Below are 26098 nucleotides of genomic sequence, written 5' to 3'. Positions count from 1 at the left end.
CAAGGTCCTTACGGACCGTAAGACCTACTCCATACGGTCTGTAAGCAGGTCCCAGTTCAGCAGAAATCGTTTTTAATAAAACCCAGCTGCTCCTTGGTTTTGCAAATGGTTTTAAGGTTCCTATGGGCTGGTTTTAAGGTCCCATGGTTTCATAAATCAGTGGGCATGAGGTGTATGGCTAAGATTGAAGCTCGGTTTTCGATAAACGATCCTAACGGTTGTGCGAAAACTATAAATACCCCCACCCATTTCATTCTTTCCCCACTTGAATTCTGAGATTTTCTCTAAGTTGAAGTGTAGAATACTTCATACCTGAGAAATACTTGGAATATCAATCTTGCGGGGACCTCCTGTAAGTATTCTTTCGCGTTTTTCGTTCGTTTTAGCGTTAAAGTCAAACTGCGTTTGACTTTCTGCATTGACCAGTTTATGGTCAATGCGAAGTTCGTTTGAACTTCATAACATGAGCGTAATCACGATGGTTATAGTCCCTAGCGACTATACCTACTGATTACCACGTTATCTAGGCTCAGTGACGAGTCGTAGTTTCGGCCAAAATACGTTTTCTCACGTATTTTGTAACCAAACTACTCTAGGGTATTAAAACCGTTTGTTTTAATACCAAACCTGTTTTCTAACTTTACTAAACATGTTCTAGCATGTTTAGCTCGTCGCTTTTAGATTTGTGCTTGTTTAGGGTCGTAAAGGTAAGCAATCTGTCACACCCTGGCTTTGCGGAAGCGTGGTTAATTTGGTGTGACTTCTTAATACCATAGCTTAATCATAACCAAGCTATATGAATTAAAAATATGCAAGATCATCCATTAAAATAAAATTACCATAACATTGTCTTAACGGGATAACACCCTAACAATCATAAACTTGTCCAAACATTACAAACACCAAACATAACATAAACATGGTTTAAGGACTGTGACTTGTCCAGGAAAGAGTCACATTCCCTAAACCCTGGATGACCTCGGTGACTAATGCAGCGGAAAACATGCCATACCGTGCCAGATCTTTAATTCCCTGAAATACATGTAAGTTGAAAAATCAACAATAATGTTGAGCGAGTTCATGCGAAAGTGAGTAAATAAACCATTGTATTTATCAAAAACCCTGGTATGTAGCAAATAAGGAAAAAGAGATCACCAATGGTTTGCAAGGCCATTGATATGTGTGAAGTGCAAGTAGGGAGACTCAAACCTAGCGGATTTATGTGTCGGGCACTAAGTCACCCCGAGGTCCGTTATGCTGGACCTGGGGCTGGGCTCGCTACACCCAGATAGATCTACCGCTCCTGTCCCTCGGTCCTACCATGAGGATTAATGGCCTCAAGTTTCCGCCTACCCACTCACATGATCTTAAGTACCAAACCTCCTTACGCTAACCATACCATGTATAAAGTATTCATAATCAATGTAACATGTATTTCACCCCCGTAGTTTAGAAAACTGAAAACAGTTAAGAGAAAAGGGGAACATGAACTCACAGTCAGTGCGTCGCTATACCAAGTACTCCGAATGTCGGGCAGCTGTGCAACGACCTACATGTGTTAATACTATTAGACGGATGGCCGTGCCTTAGCTTTATAGTTTAGGTTTTTGGGAAATAGTTAGACAACTATTTCGTGTTTATATTTTGCATGTACTTGGTAGTTAATCTCCTTCCCAAGGATGGGGGATTTAATACATGTGTATTTGTATTATATCATTAAGTCCCACTTAATATATTTTTACTTCTTCTTTCAAAATATAAATATTTTTCTCAAAAATATTATATTTTCACTTCTAATAATATTCCCAAAATAATGCGTCGACAAAATACGCGTTCATGAATATTTTCGTATAATGCGTAAGTTACGTTTTAACGATTAAGTGGTAATAATAATTACCGGTGTAACTTATATGTTTGTCGAGTAAGCGTTTGTATTATTTTGGAGCTGTTATCGTTCGAAATATTATTTTCACTCTAAAAATAATATTTATGTATTTTCACAAAATAATCATAAACAGTGTGGTGAAAAATATATTTACCAAATATATATTTATCACGTTTAGTTTTGTGAAAATCCCACCTCCGAATATTTGTAAATAAAGTCGTGGCGAAAAATATTTTGAAAACATATCAAAATAATTCTAACACTTGTAAATAATCTAAGTGTTAGGTTTTTAGAAAAATTTCGCCAGAGTTTCCTCTGTAACTGGAGGTGGCCACGCTTTCTAGCGTATCATTTTCTTTTACAAAATCACTTCAACACTTCTTTAAATCAATCAATCAATTTCCGACACATCAAACTAGTCGGCAAGTATGTAAAATCGCATAATCACATGAACTTGTAGTTTTTCCGAAAACTACAGTGTAGATCCCGTTATATTTTGTGGATCTATGTGTAAAGTAATTAAATCTTGTAAAAACCTCGTTTTTAGTATAAATCATCCTTTACAACTTCCCGTCATCTTTCTCAAAGATTGTTATTTTGTCGAAACTTTTCATTTCACAAGTGTTTATACACTTGTGGTTTGTAAAATCATATTTGTTAGTGTGTCATCCGACTTTTTATAAAACATGATTTTCTCGACACTTGGTTCTACGAAAATACCACTTGTACATACGTAGATCCGCTAGTTTTAAACACTATTTTACAAGTAAAAACACTTTTACACAAGTTCATGTGTCCCGTGTGGTAGAGTTTCACCTTTTAACCCTTGTACCGATAGAAACAAGCTTATGTCAAGATTTATGATCTTAACAAAGTCGGGTTAAACGATGATCCGAGCCACCACAACGTAGATCGGGCCTAAATAATCACCATATTTGAACACTACAACTTTTACACAACTTATGATCTTTTAACCAACAAGATTCATGTTTTAGTAAACTTTAAAGATTCAAAAGATAAGTTTCCGACTTTTAACCGTTACAATTCTTATTAACCACTTTAGATATGTTCAAGAATGAGTTTTAAGCATTATACCTCTAGCTCGGGGCTAGGGAAGAATCTAGGCAAAAATGTGATGGATAAAAGCAAGATGATGAGGTCCTTCCGCTTCCGTTTGCTCCAAGACTCCTAATACGTGACCTTGAACACTTGTATGTGCTTGGAATGAAGAGAGTGGAAGTCGAAAATGGATGGATGGCAAGAGGGGTGTTCGGCCGAGAGTTGGGAGGAGAGGAGAGAGTAGAGTGTGTTGGTGAAGTGTGGTGATAAATCTTGTGTGTTTAGTGTGGATTTTATAGACAAAAATTCAAGTTCTTCGTCCAACGGATTTCGTGTCCCCTTGATATTAAACATACGCATTATAATATTCAAGGAGTGTACTCTTGTGTCTCCTCTTAGTTGGCCGATCCTAATGGGGGGGGGGGGTCATTTGGTTCGATTTTAACCATGTAGTTAGAGTTTGGTTACTTTAAACCAAGTTTAGATTAGGGGTTAACTCGGTTAGTTAAGTGTTGCGCTTTAACGCGGGTGTTAGGGTAATCAGGGACCCTAACTGGCTCAGAAAAAGACCAATAATATTTTTGGCAATATTTTCATGTTCCGGGTTTAGTCCGGTTGTTCGTTTGGATAGAAATCCGTTAAAGAGCTTAAGTAAGCTTTTAAGCGTCGTTAATAATATTTTTAGTGACACAATTTATTTGTAAAAGTGTCAGGAATACTTCCCCATGTTTTGGCACTTTATCAGTTAGCCAGAAGCTAGTATGTAAATAAAAGTGATGTGTTTCGTGCTTAGAGTACGTTTTAGGCACATCCAGTCATTATATCTTATTCCTAGAGACGCAGTTCTACAACCCTTGTATCCCTACACTCACTATGGGTGTCGTAAAATATTTCTGGCTCATACAGGCCCTTAGAGGCAGTGTCTGCCTGATGCTGGCTTTATCAGCATGTTCAATAGGTTATCCGTTCTAATGCTACTGTGCTTTAGTGCATCATGTTTGTCACTAAGGTTCAACTTGTAAATAATGTAGTGACGGAAATCAAAGTATGATGCAGGAATATACAAGTACTAGAAATCAAGTAGCAGTTCGTTAGCAATTTCAGTTAAGCACAGTAATTAAGCAGCAATTAATAATTAATTAAGTCGTACGGATACTTGGTTTAGTGAGGGTTGTCACATTCTCCCCCCATTAGAAAAATTTCGTCCCGAAATTTTAAGCTCTGCTTGTAGAAGCAGGGTTCTCAGGAAATAAGTGGGGGTATTTCTCTTTCATTCGGTCCTCACGCTCCCAGGTGAATTCAGGACCATGTCTAGCATTCGAACGAACTTTGACGAGCTTGACACTGCTCCGGCGGGTCTTGTTAACTTTCCAATCCGTGACCTCAACAGGTTCTTCAACGAAATGGAGCGTGTCGTCAACATGAATTTCGTCGGTAGGAATGGCAACGGTATCTTGAGTTGGACTTTTCTTCAGATTGGATACATGAAATGTATCGTGAACACCATTTAGTTCGGCAGGTAGGTCCAACTTGTATGCTACTAACCCGATTCTCTCCAAGATCTTGAATGGTCCAATATACCTCGGGTTCAACTTTCCACGTTTCCCAAAGCGTGCCACACCCTTCCAGGGTGATACCTTCAACAAAACCATATCACCAACCTCGAACTCTAGAGGTTTCCTGCTTCGATCCGCGTAGGCTTTCTGCCTGTCACGAGCCGCACTGATGCGGTCTCGTATCTGTGCGATCTTATCTGTGGTTTCCTGTACCATTTCAGGACCAACCAACTGTCTATCACCTGCGTCAGCCCAACAAAGCGGCGATCTGCACTTGCGCCCATATAAAGCTTCGAATGGCGCGGCACCAATACTGGTGTGGTAGCTGTTGTTGTATGAAAACTCAACCAAAGGCAAATGCTTATCCCAGCTACCGCCCAAATCCATCACACATGCTCTCAGCATGTCTTCTAACGTCTGAATCGTCCGCTCGCTTTGGCCGTCGGTCTGCGGGTGAAAAGCAGTGCTCAGATTCAACTTTGAGCCAAAAGCTTCCTGGAAGGATTGCCATATCCTTGACACGAACCTTCCGTCTCTATCAGAGATAATCGAGAGAGGTACTCCATGGCGTGTAACAATCTCTCTCATGTAAATTTCGGCCAGTTTGCTCGTATTATCCTTTTCTCGGATAGGCAGGAAGTGTGCTGACTTCGTTAAGCGATCCACTATTACCCAAATAGTGTCATGGCCTCTTGGCGTTCTTGGCAACTTCGTAATAAAATCCATAGAGATTTGTTCCCACTTCCACTTGGGAATCTCTGGTTGCTGCAGAAGTCCTGAAGGCTTCTGGTATTCCGCTTTAACCTTGGCGCAAGTTAAACATTTGCTCACATAAATAGCCACATCGCCTTTCATCCTAGGCCACCAATAATAATCTTTAAGATCCTGGTACATCTTATCCGCTCCAGGGTGGATAGAGTACCGCGATTTGTGAGCTTCATCGAAAATAACCTTCCTTAAACCACCAAACAGAGGAACCCAAATCCTTTTCTCAAAACACAATGTTCCTTCCCTGTTTGGTACCAATAACTTCTCCATCCCACGGAGATACTCTTCTTCAAGGTTTCTTTCCTTGAGAGCTTCTTTCTGCGCTGCACGAACGCGTAAGGAAAGATCGGTCTGAATAATCATTTCCAAAGCCCTAACCCTTATGGGCTTGATCCTCTCTTTTCGACTTAGGGCATCGGCGACCACATTCGCCTTCCCTGGATGATACTTAATCTCGCAGTCGTAGTCATTCAACAGTTCTACCCATCGTCTTTGCCTCATATTCAACTCCTTCTGGTTGAATATGTGTTGGAGGCTCTTGTGATCTGTGAAAATTGTGCACTTCGTACCATAAAGGTAGTGTCTCCAGATCTTAAAAGCGAAAACTACTGCGCCTAACTCCAAATCATGTGTGGTATAGTTCTTTTCATGTACCTTCAACTGGCGTGACGCGTAGGCAATAACCTTTTGGCGTTGCATCAACACACAACCCAAACCTTGACGCGATGCGTCGCAGTATACCACAAAATCATCTGTACCTTCCGGTAGAGCTAAGATTGGCGCGTTGCAAAGCTTATCCTTCAATATCTGAAATGCTTCCTCCTGTTTGATTCCCCAATCAAACTTCTTGTCCTTCTGAGTGAGGAGCGTCAATGGTTGGGCGATCTTTGAAAAGTTCTCAATGAACCTTCGATAATAGCCAGCCAAACCCAAGAATTGCCGAATCTCGGTTGGCGTCTTTGGCGTTTCCCAATCTTTGATCGCCTCGATCTTGGTTGGATCCACGTGGATTCCATCTCCATTCACCACGTGCCCAAGGAATTGCACTTCTCTTAGCCAAAACTCGCACTTAGAGAACTTGGCGTACAACTGTTCCTTCTTTAGCAGCTCCAGAATGGCTCTTAAATGCTGTTCGTGCTCAGCCTTCGTCTTTGAATAAATCAAAATATCATCGATGAACACAATCACGAACTTATCCAAGTACGGCTTACAAACTCGATTCATCAAATCCATGAATACTGCAGGTGCGTTTGTCAGACCAAACGGCATAACGAGAAACTCGTAGTGTCCATATCGAGTTCTGAAGGCTGTCTTTGGGATACTTTCCTCCTGTATCCGTAGCTGATGGTATCCAGATCGAAGATCGATCTTTGAATAGAAGCTTGAACCTTGAAGTTGGTCAAACAGATCATCGATTCTTGGCAGGGGATACCTATTCTTGATCGTCAGCTTGTTCAACTCTCTGTAATCAATGCACATACGGAAACTACCGTCCTTCTTCTTGACAAACAAAACTGGAGCTCCCCAAGGCGAGAAGCTTGGTCGGATAAATCCCTTGTCTAACAACTCTTGAAGTTGTGTCGACAGTTCCTGCATCTCAGACGGAGCAAGTCTGTAGGGTGCCTTAGCCACAGGCGCGGCGCCTGGAACTAAGTCAATGCGAAACTCCACTTGTCTTTGAGGCGGCAAGCCAGGCAAATCTTCTGGAAAGACTTCTGGGTATTCCCTCACGACAGGGATGTCTTCGATCTTTGGCTCAGCAGCCTTCTTATCTACAATGTGTGCCAGAAAGGCAGCACATCCCTTTTGCAAACACTTTCTTGCCTTCAGGCAGCTAATAATCCTCAACGGCGTCTCACGCTTCTCTCCGTGAACGATAATGGTCTCACCATCATCGGTTGGGATACGAACGACCTTCTCATGACAAACTATCTCGGCCTTGTTACTTGATAACCAATCCATCCCTACTACCACGTCAAAGCTTCCCAACTGGACTGGTAGTAGATCTAGAGCGAACTCATGCTCTCCCAATTCGATTACGCAGCCTCGAATCACTTCATTAGCCTCTACTAACTTCCCATTCGCTAATTTGATTGAGTACGGAACATCTAACTTACTAGCGGCTAAACCAAGCATATTCTTAAATTCTAACGACACGAAGCTATAATCGGCGCCAGTATCAAATAAAATGGATGCATAGCGTTGGTTTACAGGGAACGTACCAGTGACAACATTGGGATCCTGGCGCGCCTCCCTTGCTTCTATGTTGAAAACCCTTCCGCGGGCTTGGTTCAATTCCGGGCAATTCCTCTTGTAATGCCCAACATCACCGCAGTTGAAACATCCGGGCCTTTGCCCGTTCCCACCAACATTTCCAGCTTGATTGTTTCCCTGATTTCGATTCATGGCGCTCGCTTGGTTTGCATGATTGACCCGATTTCCATCACCTCCACGGTTTCCTTGGGGGCGGTTCCCATTACCACCACGGTTATTCCTATTCCCAGATCCTCCCTGGCCTCCCCGGCCAGCACTAGCCCAACAAAAATCCTTCGTATGACCAGTCTTCCCACATGATTCACAAACTCTTAGGCTGCAACGACCAGAGTGATGTCGTTGGCACGAGTTGCACTTGGGTTGTGCACCCATATATCCCTTTCCTTTCTTCCTACCAACTGTATCTTGAGCTGGCGCGTTCTGCTCTCCTTTCTTAACCACCACCCTGGTGCCCTGCTTGAAGTTTGAAAACTTCCTCTTGTTTCCTCCAGATGACTCCACATGAGTCTCCTTCTTCTTAGGCTCCGCTTCATCAAACTTGTTTAAACGAATCGCCTCCTCCGTAAGAGCCACACTCAAATCAATGGCTTCAGTGATAGTTGCAGGTTTGGAGGAGGTCACCATACTGATGATTTGAGGAGCTAATCCCCAAATGAAGCGTTCAATTCTCTTGAACTCAGGTGTAACCATGTAGGGTACCACATGCGACAAATCGTGGAACCTTTGAACATACTCAGCTATCTTAGGACCTTCCATTTTTAGATGCCAAAACTCGGTCTCCAATCTCTGAATTTCAGCGCGAGAACAGTACTTCTTGTGCATGAGTTCTTTCAGCTCGGTCCAAGTCAGTGCGTAAGCAGCTGCTTCGCCAAGTGTTTGGACTTGTAGATTCCACCATGATAGGGCTCCATCCAAAAATAGCCCTGAGATGTAAGTGACTTGTTGATCCAGCGCGCATTTGCTCATGCGAAGTACGGATTCGGTTTTCTCAGCCCAGCGGACGAAAGCAACAGCACCACCTGTGCCATCGAAGTTTACGGGCTTGCAGTCCAAGAACTGTTTGTAGGTGCACCCTGCACATACATTATAACGCATGATTGGCATTAGCACTCTTGCTAAGGAAATCCATTTAGGTCATGGTATGTCTTAATGACTTAGGGTTACCATGAGGTGGATTGTTGTTGTTGCCAGTGTTGCCAGAGTTGCTTCCACTCATTCCTCCTTGAGAGGCAGCATATTGAGCAATAGCAGCAGCAATGACTTGCTGTAGTTCGTCCTGAGTCGTAGGCATTGGCTGAGGTTGACGTCTTGGCGGCATCTTCTAAAGATGTGTTTACGTCGGTCAGGCCATAGTAACGTGTACGTATATAGTAATAGTAATAGCACATAACATCTCATGTTATCAATACTTCACAAATACTAATCACACAACATCCCATGTCACAAATATTATGCACACAACATCCCATGTTACAAATATTATACACACAACATCCCATGTTACAAAAATATACACACAACATCCCATGTCATAAAAATGTAAATAAGAAATCAGGCGAATCAAATATGATGAGAATACTGCGATTGCCATATATATCGAGACCACAACGTAAGTGTATCAGTACATCACTGTGTCATACAATCATCAATCAACTAGGGGCTACATCACCCCTGTCCAAAAGCTATATCAAATCAGTGTCAAATACATCAAATACATCAAGTATGTGTCAAAAGTCAGTATCATCATGTAGTCTCCAAAATGCTATGCAACCAAAAGCAATCGCGGTCCTCTCACCAACGTCTACACAAGCAGTACTGATGAGCTCTATACAGATGGCGGCGGAGGAGGGGGAAAGTAAGTGTAAAGCAAGCGGCGTAGCTGAAGCCAGTCCTCCTCCATAGCCTGCTGAGTGCGAATGACAGAGGCAACCTGCTGCTCTAGTGTAAAGAGACGAGCAGCAAAATCTGGGGGTAATGATCGACATGGCTGAAGAGGGGAGTGTATCTGACCATGGCATGAACATGGTGGCAACTGAGCTCTCTCGAGCTCCTGGAGGCGCTGCATGTGTGACTCATGCTGATGAACGAAGGACATCAAAACGTCCTCTATAGTGTGTCCCGGATGGCATGGATCAGTAGGTGGCATGGCTGGTGGCGTCGACCAAAGCAAAGGCTCACTGGTGGGGTCAAATGGTGCCACATGAAATGGTGAAGTAGAGGGTGGAACAGATGACATCTGGGGCATGAAGGGAATAGACATCGGTACGTGCCCAAAAGGATGGGCTGAAGAGCCCTCTCCAGGCCTCGCTGGAGGTACAAACTGAGGAACCTGAAAAGTAAAATCAACAGGTCGTGTAACAGGGATCTATGGGGGCAAGGGTGGAACGTCCTCGTCAGCAGGTATCCAACCGTGCTGAGCATCCTCATCGGGTGGATCCATGTGGTCAGCAAACAGTGTGTGCTCAGGCTCAAGTGGAATGGGATCAAATGGAGGAACAATGACAGGGTCAACTGGTGCAATATGATCAACAGGGAGGTCAACCGGTATATCAGCAACAAAAAGTGGATCAACATGATCGGCGGCAATGACCTGCTCCCCCAAAGGAACATCTATAGGAAGATCACCAACAGGTGGGTCAGCTAAAACGGGCTCAACTGTGATGCCAGCATGTACGGGGTCATGCTCGGGCATAGGATCTAGAGCAGCTGCCTGCTCAGGAGCCAAGGCAGGCTCATGGTCATCAAAAGCCATATCAAAGTCGAACTCAGGATCAATAGGGTCAACTGGATCAGCGGGATCCTCCATGAGCTGGTCCATCGGGATAAACTCGATATCATGATCCGGGTCGAATCCCGGAGGAAAAATGGGATCAGAATCCTCTATGTCGTAATGCTCAAATGCAAAGCTCGGAATAGGTGCTGCTGAGGATGCCTGGTCAGGATCCGAGTCGTGTGCAAAGTTCTGTGCGCTCACCTCGTGAGAAGGTGCGGAAGCCACAGACTCAAAGGAGTCTGGGACCGGTGAATGTGCGGGTGAGTCCTCAGCAGGGGCATCAGCGATCATCAGAAGATCGCCAGCGGGAAGAAGGGCTGCGTCCGGGATCTCATCCTCTATAGGCTCATCCTCAAACAAATCGATATCGCCGTCAGCCTCGGCGTCAAGTAGTAAGTCATATGCGGGATAGACGGCTAAAGGAATAGGAGCCGGAATCACAACTAGGGGTAAGTACTCAGCAGGGGGGACATCCGCAGGCTCATCAGCACCCTCGGGTAGTGCGAAGGGCTGGAAGTCGTCGTCATCTGTGCTGGTGGAATCAGATGTATGCACCTCATGCTCCGAAGATGGGAGGTCATCAGATACGATAGGTAGGGGTCCGGTGGTGTCCGAGTCATATACGCATAAACACGTCGCATGGCACAGGTGACTCATAATGTCAGTAACATAAACACAAATATGCACAAATAATCAGTCATACAATCAGGTAATCACATAAGTCACCAAGTAAAATATCACATAATTCTCCTAGTCCCACTAGCTTCCCAGCCTCCCAGACTGCTTTTCCTAGTCCCACTAGCCAATTTTTCCCAGCCTCCCAGACTGCTCTTCCTAGTCCCACTAGCCTCCGAGTCTCTCAGACTGCTCTTCCTAGTCCCACTAGCCTCCCAGTCTCTCAGACTGACTCCGTAGTCCCACTAGTCAATTCTCCCAGCCTCCCAGACTGACTCCCTAGTCCCACTAGACAACTACCTCGATCCATTAGATCGAGCCTCGGCCTCCCAGACCGAGCCTCAGTCTCCCAGACCGAGCCTCAGTCTCCCAGACTGAGCCTAAAAATAATAAATAAAATGCGCTCAACATTTGTTTATAAAAAGGTTTTGGATCTGGACTTAGGTGGTATGCAGTAAAAATGTTTTCGTGAGAGCCCTAGTGATCATAGTCTAGACTCGAGAAGGAATCCTAGTTCGCTATGATCAGAGCTCTGATACCAAGCTGTCACACCCTGGCTTTGCGGAAGCGTGGTTAATTTGGTGTGACTTCTTAATACCATAGCTTAATCATAACCAAGCTATATGAATTAAAAATATGCAAGATCATCCATTAAAATAAAATTACCATAACATTGTCTTAACGGGATAACACCCTAACAATCATAAACTTGTCCAAACATTACAAACACCAAACATAACATAAACATGGTTTAAGGACTGTGACTTGTCCAGGAAAGAGTCACATTCCCCAAACCCTGGATGACCTCGGTGACTAATGCAGCGGAAAACATGCCATACCGTGCCAGATCTTTAATTCCCTGAAATACATGTAAGTTGAAAAATCAACAATAATGTTGAGCGAGTTCATGCGAAAGTGAGTAAATAAACCATTGTATTTATCAAAAACCCTGGTATGTAGCAAATAAGGAAAAAGAGATCACCAATGGTTTGCAAGGCCATTGATATGTGTGAAGTGCAAGTAGGGAGACTCAAACCTAGCGGATTTATGCGTCGGGCACTAAGTCACCCCGAGGTCCGTTATGCTGGACCTGGGGCTGGGCTCGCTACACCCAGATAGATCTACCGCTCCTGTCCCTCGGTCCTACCATGAGGATTAATGGCCTCAAGTTTCCGCCTACCCACTCACATGATCTTAAGTACCAAACCTCCTTACGCTAACCATACCATGTATAAAGTATTCATAATCAATGTAACATGTATTTCACCCCCGCAGTTTAGAAAACTGAAAACAGTTAAGAGAAAAGGGGAACATGAACTCACAATCAGTGCGTCGCTATACCAAGTACTCCGAATGTCGGGCAGCTGTGCAACGACCTACATGTGCTAATACTATTAGACGGATGGCCGTGCCTTAGCTTTATAGTTTAGGTTTTTGGGAAATAGTTAGACAACTATTTCGTGTTTATATTTTGCATGTACTTGGTAGTTAATCTCCTTCCCAAGGATGGGGGATTTAATACATGTGTATTTGTATTATATCATTAAGTCCCACTTAATATATTTTTACTTCTTCTTTCAAAATATAAATATTTTTCTCAAAAATATTATATTTTCACTTCACATAATATTCCCAAAATAATGCGTCGACAAAATACGCGTTCATGAATATTTTCGTATAATGCGTAAGTTACGTTTTAACGATTAAGTGGTAATAATAATTACCGGTGTAACTTATATGTTTGTCGAGTAAGCGTTTGTATTATTTTGGAGCTGTTATCGTTCGAAATATTATTTTCACTCTAAAAATAATATTTATGTATTTTCACAAAATAATCATAAACAGTGTGGTGAAAAATATATTTACCAAATATATATTTATCACGTTTAGTTTTGTGAAAATCCCACCTCCGAATATTTGTAAATAAAGTCGTGGCGAAAAATATTTTGAAAACATATCAAAATAATTCTAACACTTGTAAATAATCTAAGTGTTAGGTTTTTAGAAAAATTTCGCCAGAGTTTCCTCTGTAACTGGAGGTGGCCACGCTTTCTAGCGTATCATTTTCTTTTACAAAATCACTTCAACACTTCTTTAAATCAATCAATCAATTTCCGACACATCAAACTAGTCGGCAAGTATGTAAAATCGCATAATCACATGAACTTGTAGTTTTTCCGAAAACTACAGTGTAGATCCCGTTATATTTTGTGGATCTATGTGTAAAGTAATTAAATCTTGTAAAAACCTCGTTTTTAGTATAAATCATCCTTTACAACTTCCCGTCATCTTTCTCAAAGATTGTTATTTTGTCGAAACTTTTCATTTCACAAGTGTTTATACACTTGTGGTTTGTAAAATCATATTTGTTAGTGTGTCATCCGACTTTTTATAAAACATGATTTTCTCGACACTTGGTTCTACGAAAATACCACTTGTACATACGTAGATCCGCTAGTTTTAAACACTATTTTACAAGTAAAAACACTTTTACACAAGTTCATGTTTCCCGTGTGGTAGAGTTTCACCTTTTAACCCTTGTACCGATAGAAACAAGCTTATGTCAAGATTTATGATCTTAACAAAGTCGGGTTAAACGATGATCCGAGCCACCACAACGTAGATCGGGCCTAAATAATCACCATATTTGAACACTACAACTTTTACACAACTTATGATCTTTTAACCAACAAGATTCATGTTTTAGTAAACTTTAAAGATTCAAAAGATAAGTTTCCGACTTTTAACCGTTACAATTCTTATTAACCACTTTAGATATGTTCAAGAATGAGTTTTAAGCATTATACCTCTAGCTCGGGGCTAGGGAAGAATCTAGGCAAAAATGTGATGGATAAAAGCAAGATGATGAGGTCCTTCCGCTTCCGTTTGCTCCAAGACTCCTAATACGTGACCTTGAACACTTGTATGTGCTTGGAATGAAGAGAGTGGAAGTCGAAAATGGATGGATGGCAAGAGGGGTGTTCGGCCGAGAGTTGGGAGGAGATGAAAGAGTAGAGTGTGTTGGTGAAGTGTGGTGATAAATCTTGTGTGTTTAGTGTGGATTTTATAGACAAAAATTCAAGTTCTTCGTCCAACGGATTTCGTGTCCCCTTGATATTAAACATAAGCATTATAATATTCAAGGAGTGTACTCTTGTGTCTCCTCTTAGTTGGCCGATCCTAATGGGGGGGGGGTCATTTGGTTCGATTTTAACCATGTAGTTAGAGTTTGGTTACTTTAAACCAAGTTTAGATTAGGGGTTAACTCGGTTAGTTAAGTGTTGCGCTTTAACGCGGGTGTTAGGGTAATCAGGGACCCTAACTGGCTCAGAAAAAGACCAATAATATTTTTGGCAATATTTTCATGTTCCGGGTTTAGTCCGGTTGTTCGTTTGGATACAAATCCGTTAAAGAGCTTAAGTAAGCTTTTAAGCGTCGTTAATAATATTTTTAGTGACACAATTTATTTGTAAAAGTGTCAGGAATACTTCCCCATGTTTTGGCACTTTATCAGTTAGCCAGAAGCTAGTATGTAAATAAAAGTGCTGTGTTTCGTGCTTAGAGTACGTTTTAGGCACATCCAGTCATTATATCTTATTCCTAGAGACGCAGTTCTACAACCCTTGTATCCCTACACTCACTATGGGTGTAGTAAAATATTTCTGGCTCATACAGGCCCTTAGAGGCAGTGTCTGCCTGATGCTGGCTTTATCAGCATGTTCAATAGGTTATCCGTTCTAATGCTACTGTGCTTTAGTGCATCATGTTTGTCACTAAGGTTCAACTTGTAAATAATGTAGTGACTGAAATCAAAGTATGATGCAGGAATATACAAGTACTAGAAATCAAGTAGCAGTTCGTCAGCAATTTCAGTTAAGCACAGTAATTAAGCAGCAATTAATAATTAATTAAGTCGTACGGATACCTGGTTTAGTGAGGGTTGTCACACGATCTAATCAATTGCTTATGCTTACGAACCCGACCCATTTGGTCGATCATTAGGATCCGACCAAACATTTTAGGTGACCATAGTTGTGTAGGGAATAACCTTCCGAGGTTATACCTTATGGTTACGACGTTTAAGTAGTTGTATGATAAGTAGTTCTTATGCCTTAGGTAAATTACCAAAATACCTTCTTTGCGCCAAAATTCATTTTAAGCCTATGTAACATAAATTTTGACATCTAAACTGATTTAGCAACAATATTAAGCATGTTAAGGCATAACTTGCTTGTCATAGGACTAGTTAAGCATCCCGAACGCGTTTTATGCGAGCGACGCGTTAAAGTAGCATAAGCTACCTAAACGGGTCGTAACGGGTCAAAAGCACTTAGGATAGGTTTCGTTTTAGTACGTAGGCTTTGTTAAACCATGTTACATAAGTCCCCTACTTATTTGGTTTACGAACCCTCGTACTACCCGATCCTCCGATAGGTCCGTTTATTAATGTAGATACCTATATAGGTGCCGTTTGATTCCGTGATCTTCTAGCATTGCTTGGTGGTTATCCTACGACTTCTAAGCAATCACAAGTGAGTACATAGACCCCTCTTTTACTGTTTTTCAAACATTTTGGGGTGAAACACATGTGCCTACTTGTTACTTTCATACTTTCCATGTTTTCACAACTTATACTTGCTATGTTCATTAGTACACTATTAGTACATGATTTCATTATGTTTTGCTATGTATGTTTACTTAACATGCTAGCACATTGATTTACATTACATTACTTTGCGATATATGTTCACATGGCATATTAGCACATTGCTTTTCATGACTTTTCTGCTTTGTATGTTTACTTAGCATACTTAGTACATTGTTTTCACATAACTTGTTTACATTTGGTATAACATTTGGTTTGCATAAATGGTTCTTTACTACATTCATTAACATTAGCTACGCCGCTCGGTAGTAAGTAATGGTACCATAGGACTTGACAAATCCCGTTCCTAACATCCTGGGTTGGTTTGGATGAAAGGAATGACTGAATCCGAAAACATTTTACTTTGATAACCTTTACTCTAAGGTTATCCTGCTGTCTCAAGGCTTGAATGTAATGCGTTAACTTACCACATAAATGTTTGTATCAATAAAACAAGCTTTTACTTGGCAAAACATAACTTTTTGATTTATTCAAAATACTTTGTTTTGTTCCTTTTTACTTATGGTTAAGTATTCTCATTTTGTTACTTACCATACATAACTTTTGTTTACACTTAACTACATGACTACATTTTGGGTTTTAAACATTGACAATGGTTTAGACAAGAACATTTGATGATTGGTTTGAACATGAACTATATGCTTTGGTGGTTTGTTTAAGTGACTTAAGTAACGATATGTGTGTAGTATGCTACAAGCATGGTGGATACGCCGCTTGTACTTCCTATATATAAGTGCTTGTATTATATTACATGACATACCGTTATTTAAATCATTCAATTTTGGACTTATACATTTTTGCAAATAACATATTTTTCACAAGACTTTGTTTTACAAAATAATTTATTCCATACAACTTATTTTTACTTGGTTATTCTTTTAACCATACATCATTCTTTTATACATAAATATTAACTGATTTGTTATCGCTTTTCAAACATTTTATAAGCAAACACTTAAACTAGATTCATGACAAGTTTTCATTTAACATTTTCTTAAACCTAAGTCATGAATCCTATTTTCATAAAACCTATGTTACTCACAGGCATTTTTATGCTGACGTACCTATTTTCACATGTGTTTCAGGAGCTAATGCATAGGATGATCGTGACACGCTAGGGTGGACTTGGGCCTTAGTGACATAAAACAGAGCTAGACTTAGTTTAATTACGTTATGTACTCCTTAAATTCTGTGGTTTTAAGACAATGTAACATGTTGGTTCTTGTTTCGAACGATGTATTCCACCCTTGGGTGATGAATAAAATATTATTTTAATTACCTTGGTTGTGGAACAATAATTCTGTTACAACACTCCCCGACGTTTCCGGCATGATTTGATGTTTTACGTGGTCGGGGTGTGACATTTTGTTCACTCGTTTAAATCTCTGTGAGAGATTATGCTTTTAATTAATCAAATCAACTAAACTATATATAACAGTTTTGTTTGTGAGTTTTATAAATGGTGATAAGCTACTGTCAAAGTAAAAAAAAAAAAAAAAAAAAAAAAAAAAAAAAAACTAAACACTTTCAAAGATGATGAGGGATGTTGTTGTTGGTTAAAGTAAAATAAAAATCCAATTCTCTTTTCATTTGTTTCAGTAACATATATATTTATTATTATTATTATTATTATTATTATTATTATTATTATTATTATTATTATTATTATTATTTACTTACTCAAATGTTAGTCTTTTATATCTATTAACATAAGAGTCAGTGGGGGGAATGTCAATAAAATTCTACTTATCTCCTATTTTCCTCGTAAATTTATTGTGAAATGTTATTTAATTACATCTTGATAATCATCAAAACCCGGCATCCCGAATTGTTCGCTGCCTTCATGCTTTTATTTTTATTAAAGCTGCTTATAATAGGTCCTGTTACCAATTTGTATTACAAAATTATTACTATTATTAAATAGTTACTAATATTGTTATTTCCATTTTGTTAAAGTATTAGTATTTTTAGTTATTATTATTACAACTGTTATGATCATCATTATTAATTATTATTATTATGATTAATATTGTTATCATTAATACAATACACATTTTACCAACTATGTTTACAATTGTTACTTTACTAATTTATTACCACAACTTTATATAAATATAATTAACAAGTATTGGAACATGTATTTATAAATTAGATTAAATAATTTATAAAACATATCAAGTCAACACACTTCAAATCAATAAGCAATAACGAGATCGTATGTGAAATTTTAATTATCTAGGTCAAGCACTCTCGTTCGTTCTCTTGAATTGTTCCAATCTTTACTCGTGCGTTATTTTACTAGGAGTCGCAATCGCAACCACTCCTAATCTCGAGACTTCGACGTTCCTTCCTCCTAATCTCTTACCCTCGTCAACATTTGGATAATCGGAAAGCTTATGCAAATTATGTGAGTATACTCGCAACCCCCTTTTTATGTTTACCACTTTTTGGGGTGTAACATGTTTTACTATTAAACTACACTTAAACTTATTCTTTATGCAATGCACAAAACAATCCTTATACATGAATACTATGTTATGATACTTGATGCTTACGTGGACCATACTTATGTGATATGTTTTAGTCATTAGCTCTCACGAGCCTCCCTTCGACATGTATAGCGCTATAGGAGTAACGCACCGCCCCCCTTAAACTTGGGTCATGTTGAATTAATTAAACTTTCTTGCGTAAACAGAGGTTGGCTAGAAATATTGCATGCCGCGTTAGGTTGATCTTGTATAGACTAAGTTGCCATGTGGATTCGTTTTAAACTTTTATCCTTATACTTATACTTATGCTTAAACTTGTATACTAGCCTTTGCTTTTGTATTGAATTGTATTTTAAACATGTTACAGGTTGAGGATTGATGATACTATGAAAACGGACTAGCAAAGATGCCTAGATACTCACGTAGACGTCTTAGGTCAAATACGTTGTATAAATTTCATATTTGTTGTTGTATTATTTTCTTGTATTTTTAATGTATTGTAACATTTATTCATGAATAAAATCAATTTATCTTTAATTCTATTGTCACAATTAGCGTTATGAGTGATGAGCAATCTTTCTTCGTCTCACTCCGATGTTTCCGCCATCGGTTGGGGTGTGACAGATTGGTATCAGAGCCATAACTATAGGGAATTAGGTAGAATTACCATGCCTTTTTACCTAGTCTATAGTTCTAGAGCCTTATTCTTATGTTTTGCTTGAATCACTTGCATGATACATTGTTTACTCTTTATTTATTTGCTTTTGGCCTTTTAAACATATATGTCACTTTTGTGTTAATACTTGCTTTTTTGTTAATACTTGTTGTATCATTCCATCCTTTATGTGCTATCCTTGAAATGTCTTTTACGTATTATTTCTTGAAATGCTTATTATGCTTATACTTGTTATTATTATTTTGAACATACGTCTTTTACTCGTTTATACTAAAATCAAAACCACTCGTAATACACAAACGAGACAACTTCACCAAGCTAGGCGTGAAACCCACAATTTGGTGAACAACTCTCGACCCATCTACTTTTTTTTTTACATGAAATTCACCATCAAGTTAGGAGTGAAATCCTCACCTTGATGGAGAAATTCAAATTTCAAATTCTAGTGGACCCTCGTCGAGTGTTGAAATTAAATTTTGACCCGACGAGTACCAACCACACTTAGGATACGAAATCGTCAAGTTAGGGGTGAAACCCGCACCTTGTCGACTAGTTCCACTCCTGGATTTTTTCATAAATCCCGCCAAGTCTCGAAATTTCGATTGATTTGGGACATGTAGTAACCGGAAGGGTAAATACCGTTTAACCGACTTGTCGGCGAGAGTATTTCACCTATTAGGCCAAAGCATGCTCCTCAAACTCGAAAGACTTTTCGACCACTTTGGTTAGTCAAAGTTCCATTTTGGAACCATCCCAAATTTCAATCAAACATGTGTTCTACTATTTATCTTATACGATGCAATTTTTCAAATTCAGTTTTACTTTCGATATTTTCTTCTCACACACACAACATATTAAATCTTTTTCATACATTTATACATATGCATGATTTCAAAACGTCACTCAATTTTGTTTACATTCTTTGTAACGCCAAAATGGAGGCATACCATCAAGATAGGAGTGATTTCCTTACCTTAACGATCAGCTCCACTTCTTCTTTTCTTAAAACGGCCTCACCGACGAGTTAGGGTGATTCCCTTACCTAGGTGATCGTTACCAAAAATTTTCTTTCAAAAGAGAATTCATTATACAACACGATCAAGTTTTATATTTAAGTCGTTTTTTTTTCATTTGTTAAAACCCCTACTTATGCAAATTTAAAAAAAAAAATTGTTGTTTTTATCAAACGTATTTCTTACCCTACAATTATTTTAAATAAACCACATAGACGAGATTCTTAAACATACCATAAACGTTTTGTTTCCCGATTTTCAAACTTTACGAAATGCTACCCACCAACTTAACCGGTCTAATGAATATCTTGCCCACAAATTTCATGCTTAACGTAATCACTAAAACGCGCTCACATTATATCATTGTACTATCTTATAGATATTATAAGATCACTTTACTAAAACACTTTTCACAATCAGTAAATCAATCTACAAAAAAAAAAACACTTTTCAACGATCGCTAAGTTCATTACGCTAAATTTCTTTTAAGAATCAACATTTTCACAGGAACTTTCAAATTTCAAATTTCTTATTTTAATGCAAGATCCTTTAAAATGCTGTAAGCACACTATTTTCAAGAACCTTTTCATACACCACTCACTATATCATTTAAATTCAAAACACGTGGGCAAGGAAACTTCATTGGAACCGACAATTTTCAACCTACGTAAATTCCTTTTAAAACAAGAGTAGCATTCTGTTCTTTTACAAAGTACACCTCACATAATCAATGGATGCCTTACATACTTTTGACATTCACTAACTAGATTCTACGTTACAAGTCAAACTCAATCTATTTTATTTGATAAACTCAACGTTATGCTCAAACAACCATGCATGCATACCTTCGTACATGTTTTTAGTCAAATCTCACGACGACTTCGTTTATATCATTCGTTTTACATACTCAAATTTCTCAAACGTTTTCATACACTTAAATTCGTTACGTTTCAACATATACTATATATACGCAATAAATATTATTCGTACTTACACACATACTCATATTCATAACAATACGTTTTATGCCTATACTTATACTCATATTCATATTCATACTCATACGTTTTATGTTTATACTTATACTTACATGCATATTCATACTTAAACTTGTAATTATACTCATGGTTATACTTTCATTCATACTCATGATTCTTACATTCGTACCCATATGCGAGCGTAATCCGAGGGATTCGCTTACGCGTGTCCCATACATACTTAAGCATGGACTTGCTTATATACTATATTCTTATATGTACACGTTCTTATTTTTAAATTATGTATACCCTGATTCATACACAACTAGTACAAGCTATGCGGATCATGCAACGATCAAAATAATCGCGGGTGCACACGGGATTATAGTGATAGACGTATGAAAACCATAGAGTGTACTACTGTGTATGGTAAGACACGGAACGTAACATGACACCGAATAACGAGACGGACGTAACATGGTCAAAACATGGTGGATACGCCGCTGGTACTTCCTATATATAAGTGTTTTCATCATGTTACCAAACTTTTGTAAGACGTGCCATGAGAAAGTCAGTGTTTTGCATACCTTTTAGACCTAATTCAAACTTTAAACTACCCACAAACGTATTCAATCCGATTATCCATGACGAGACTTCATTCTTAACACATCACTTTCGTCTATCCAATACTTATGCCACTCTTATACTCGCATACATTTATTAAAGGTCAATCATTCACTTTTATACTCCCATTATTCTCCTTTATTCTTTGTCTTTTATACGAACCTTGTTCGCGAGTAAGTCTCATCTATTCTCTTTCGAATCTTTGGATGTCATCTTTTCAAAAGTCTTCCTCTTAGATTTCGAGGACGAAATCTCCTAAAGTAGGGGAGACTGTAACATCCGTCAAAATGGGTTCCCGAAATCCGACTCGTTTTGAAATTCGGATCCCGACTTTGAAACCTCAGAATTTTCGTGAAATAAATAACCGTCGAATGAATTATTCTCTAATTTAATTCCGTATCAATTTAACTATTTACTATTTAATTACTGGTTTAGTTTATTTAATTGATATTTCAATTAAACCTATAAGCACGGTAATATAACCCGGTTAGTTCGGTTGAGTCTCAAAGAAAAGCTTTAAGGTAAATAAGTTGTTAGTCAAATTTGAGGAACTATTTATGTATTTACTTGAAAGTATAAAGGAAACTTGGCTTCAAAAATGAAATATGAACAACGGGGACTTGTTTGTAAAATTAGTCAAGTATGTAAAACAAATCTTATATTCTTGTTACATTGAGTCTTGATTTTTAAAACAACTTGCCGCCAAAACTGTACATAGACAACTGTGCCTTCTTCTCGGGACTCGGTATCACTTACACGTTTCTTGTTTTTCAAGAACCTGGTCATAAATTCAGCCAAACCCCTTTATGCCTTTCAAACCATACCATAAACCTCCTTTTTGCACAACAATCCCACACCCTCATAACCATTCGCATAGCTCTCACCTCTCTGCTTCGTTAACGACTCGCCGGAGAAACCACAAACCATCGGATCTCAACCGGAGTTCACCGGAGCCGCCCGAAGTTCGCAACGGTATCACGACGTCCACTGTTCGGCAACGAAGAAGATGATGACTATTATCGATCCGTTTCTATTCGGAAAGTTTAACAACTTCGCTTTTTATAAGAAACCCGAGATTGTTTTCTAAAGTTCTAATAAATATCCTTTTCTTCACACTCGAAGACATCTACTGAGGAAACAAGACTTCTGGAACAAGAACCATCTCGCCGGAGATACGAGAACGTCGCCGAAGGAGATCGGAGCTTACGAAGGAACAATACTCGACTTGTTTCGGTATAGCCTCTGTTTATCCTTTTTATTTTGCTTTGTGTTCGGTATATGTTTCTTATTCCTTTTGTTCACCCGTTTAAATCTCTGTGAGAGATTATGCTTTTAATTAATCAAATCAACTAAACTATATATAACAGTTTTGTTCGTGAGTTTTATAAATGGTGATAAGCTACTGTCAAAGTAAAAAAAAAAAAATAACTAAACACTTTCAAAGATGATGAGGGATGTTGTTGTTGGTTAAAGTAAAATAAAAATCCAATTCTCTTTTCATTTGTTTCAGTAACATATATCTTTATTATTATTATTATTATTATTATTATTATTATTATTATTATTATTATTATTTACTTACTCAAATGTTAGTCTTTTATATCTATTAACACTAGTCTAAGTACCCGTGTAATACACGGGTGGCTAAACAACAAATAAATTATATTTTGAAACGTAAATTCTTTATTACAGGTTTGTTTCGAATATTATGATGTATTTTAATCTACATAAATGTAAAGTTAGTACCTCAGAATATTATGATCAATGATGCGTAGTGATAATACCCGCGAATATCGCGTTGTTGAACAATGATATGTTTCTTACTTTTTCAATACAAAGTACGTTGTTATTATATCAATTTGAATTTAAAATATAAAAAAAAATTCATCGTACTACAAATGTAAAAAAAGGGGATCGATGATGTGTATGTAAAACCTGTTAAAAAATCAGAACCACATATAAATTTAATGGTAAATTTTTAGTAACCGTAACAAAAACATAATATGAAATTTTTAATTTTACTTGAAACACGATGATACTTTGAGAATCTATACAGAAAATCATCTGTCATATACTTCCATGTGCTTTCCCAGACTACTTCAGGTCTAGATAAAGTGCTTGACAGTAACATGGTGGCGAATAAATTGCGAATATAACCTGCGCTACCTGATATATTTGCTTCTTTGATGGTCTCAATGTACTCCGAGTCGTCATCCAACAAACCAAGCGCATAGCAAGCATCTCTAAAAGTATCGTACACTCGACCATTAACTGTTTTAATATCATCAAACGATGTTGGTCCTTTAACTTTGTTAAGAAGAATTCTTAAATAGTACGCTTCACCGGTAGACGGAGAAACGGAATGAATTCTTCCAATTGTTTTTCCTTTTATTCTCGGAACCCATATACGCTGGTCAAGCTTCCACACATAAAAACGTGGAAACTATACATATGTTAGTGTACGTGCAACAGTGTCGTTAGGATCTTGATTACGTTGCATCCAAGACAAAAACATTGATGAGTTCATAGATGGCTTGTTTAGCACCTGATTAATATCTTCATCAGGACCGAAACAAACTATTTGTTGTCCAGGAAGATGGAAAGGCAACCTCATAATAGAAGGACTCCTATAATTAACTTCATTGGAAAAAATCCTCCAAGAGGCTTCACAAGCCGATATATACCTACAATCATAATACTCTTTAATTTCATCATTTTCTGCTTGCTCGTTTTCATTATTGCTCGGAACCACAGCAACTGTTGCTCTATCAGGACCTTTATTAATATATTTGAACAAATACTTTATTGACGCCGCTTGGTTGCACCATTCAACGTTTATATGCGCCTGATATCTTTTCAAAAGTTTTTTGTTGTAAGGTACAACACTTCTGTTGTCTAACTCAATTCTATTTTTTAAAACGAAGGAACCGTCATCTCTTCTTCTGTATAAGGGAAATCCGTTACAATCCAAGGTTGAGTGATCTTGAAATTTCTTGGGAAAACCTTTCAAACATTTTCTATCAACCATACATGGAGAACTCATTCTAGCGTTAACACATGGACCATGAATCATATGGTCTTTCACAAGCGTATATAGTTCCGGGTCTTGGTTTATATCAGGGATTTCTGCAGAAATAAACTGATCAACATGGTCTACAGTTGGAAGTTTGTAATCATTCTCCATGAATAAGCACATATGCGCATGAGGCAATCCTCGCTTCTGAAACTCAATAGTGTAAACAACTACAAAAAAACGTAAAAAACTGTTACTTATCATTGAGATCATGTTCAAAAAAGTAAATTTAATAACATACCAGCTGAAGATTTTCCAAACAAATGACGGTCTTTCAAATCTTTACAAATTGCATCCAGCTTTATTTTAAAGATTCACGATAAAATATCAGGCCTATCCTCCGGATTAAGATTTGTGTCCTTAAGAAACCTTTGAACCTCCGGCCACTTGGGATTGCAAGTAATGGTTATAAAAAAGTCGGGATAACCATACCATTTACAAATGGCCATAGCGTCTAGATAGTTTTGCATCATATATCGTGACCCGCCTGTAAACGAAGATGGAAGGAAAATACGTTTTCCAACCTTAGACAAATCTTGTTGGCCATTATATCTTAGTTTTCGGATATTCTCATATGTATCAGACCTGAGATCTTGTTGCTGAAATCTTATAAAGTTAAGTCGCTCGCTCTCAACCATCGTATAAGCATCAACCAAGAACTGTTGGAATAACCGTTGAGAATTTAGAATCAATGAAAACTGGTTACTACGATCTTGTACACGATACGTGATGTAGGGTGTGAATCTTGTGCGTTAATGTGGGTATAATACGTGTTTTATTATATATTAAGTGATAATGTGCCTTGAATATGTTAACTACGAGTACTTGTGGTTTTACAGGTAAAACGCGTAATAAGGCGAAGTTAAAGAGCTTAGTGATGAATCGGGAGTTGTCCGGGTCAGGAGATACCACAATTGTGCGAAACATGTTATGAAATAAAGTTTAGGGACTTGGGTGTAGGTTTTGTTTTGAGAAATAAAATCATCATAAAACATTATCATGACTACACTCACATGCAGAGGGGGCGGCTAACATAGAACATTGGGAGCTGAAATACAAGGTTTTAAAAAGTCTACAATTTACATCATCACGTGACATGCAGATTTTAAGTGTTTGGGATTGGTTTGATGGGGCCGAGAGATACATGTATGTTTTGAGGGTTTTGACTTTAAAAAAAAAGAGAATAATCATCACGTGGCTTTTGATGGGTTTCGAGATTTTTGGGTTTTAATATATCAAATCATCATCACAACAATGGAGACAGTGGGTCGATTCTTTTGGGAATTAAATGGAGCCCACTATTGTTTTAATAAAACACTGAATTATCATCATAAGTGGGCCGAAATAAAAATATGAGAGGACAACTCAAGTGGACTTCTATTTTGGACGGCACATGGGTATCATAAGAGACTTTTGGACTTTGTTTCTTTTGGGATTGGGCCAACACATCAACGCACACAAGGTAAAAGGAGGGGGATCGAAACATCACAGGTTATCACATCTTCGACGGCAGACAAGGGGGACGATGACCGAAGCTATTGAAGATCATCTCACCGTCATGAGCGGCTAGTGTTTTATGGTTTTCTCCGG

At 38.5% G+C, this 26098-nt stretch overlaps 1 protein-coding gene across 1 annotated transcript in view; it reads right to left on the bottom strand.

Moving 5' to 3' along the window:
* LOC110901647 overlaps positions 1-26098 on the bottom strand; it is a 56277-nt gene that overhangs the window by 22205 nt on the left and 7974 nt on the right. Inside the window, exons 7-9 of the mRNA XM_022148459.2 lie at positions 25023-25167; positions 23981-24678; positions 23458-23854 (exon numbers count right to left, since the gene is read on the bottom strand). Of these exons, the coding sequence (XP_022004151.2) occupies positions 23458-23854; positions 23981-24678; positions 25023-25167 (1240 nt within the window). The remainder of the gene's footprint in view (positions 1-23457; positions 23855-23980; positions 24679-25022; positions 25168-26098) is intronic.

Source organism: Helianthus annuus, chromosome 13 (assembly GCF_002127325.2).
Source record: "Helianthus annuus cultivar XRQ/B chromosome 13, HanXRQr2.0-SUNRISE, whole genome shotgun sequence".
Classification (NCBI taxonomy): domain Eukaryota; kingdom Viridiplantae; phylum Streptophyta; class Magnoliopsida; order Asterales; family Asteraceae; genus Helianthus; species Helianthus annuus.
Note: the sequence above shows the minus strand (reverse complement) of the source record. Positions and strands in the feature narration are given on the sequence as shown.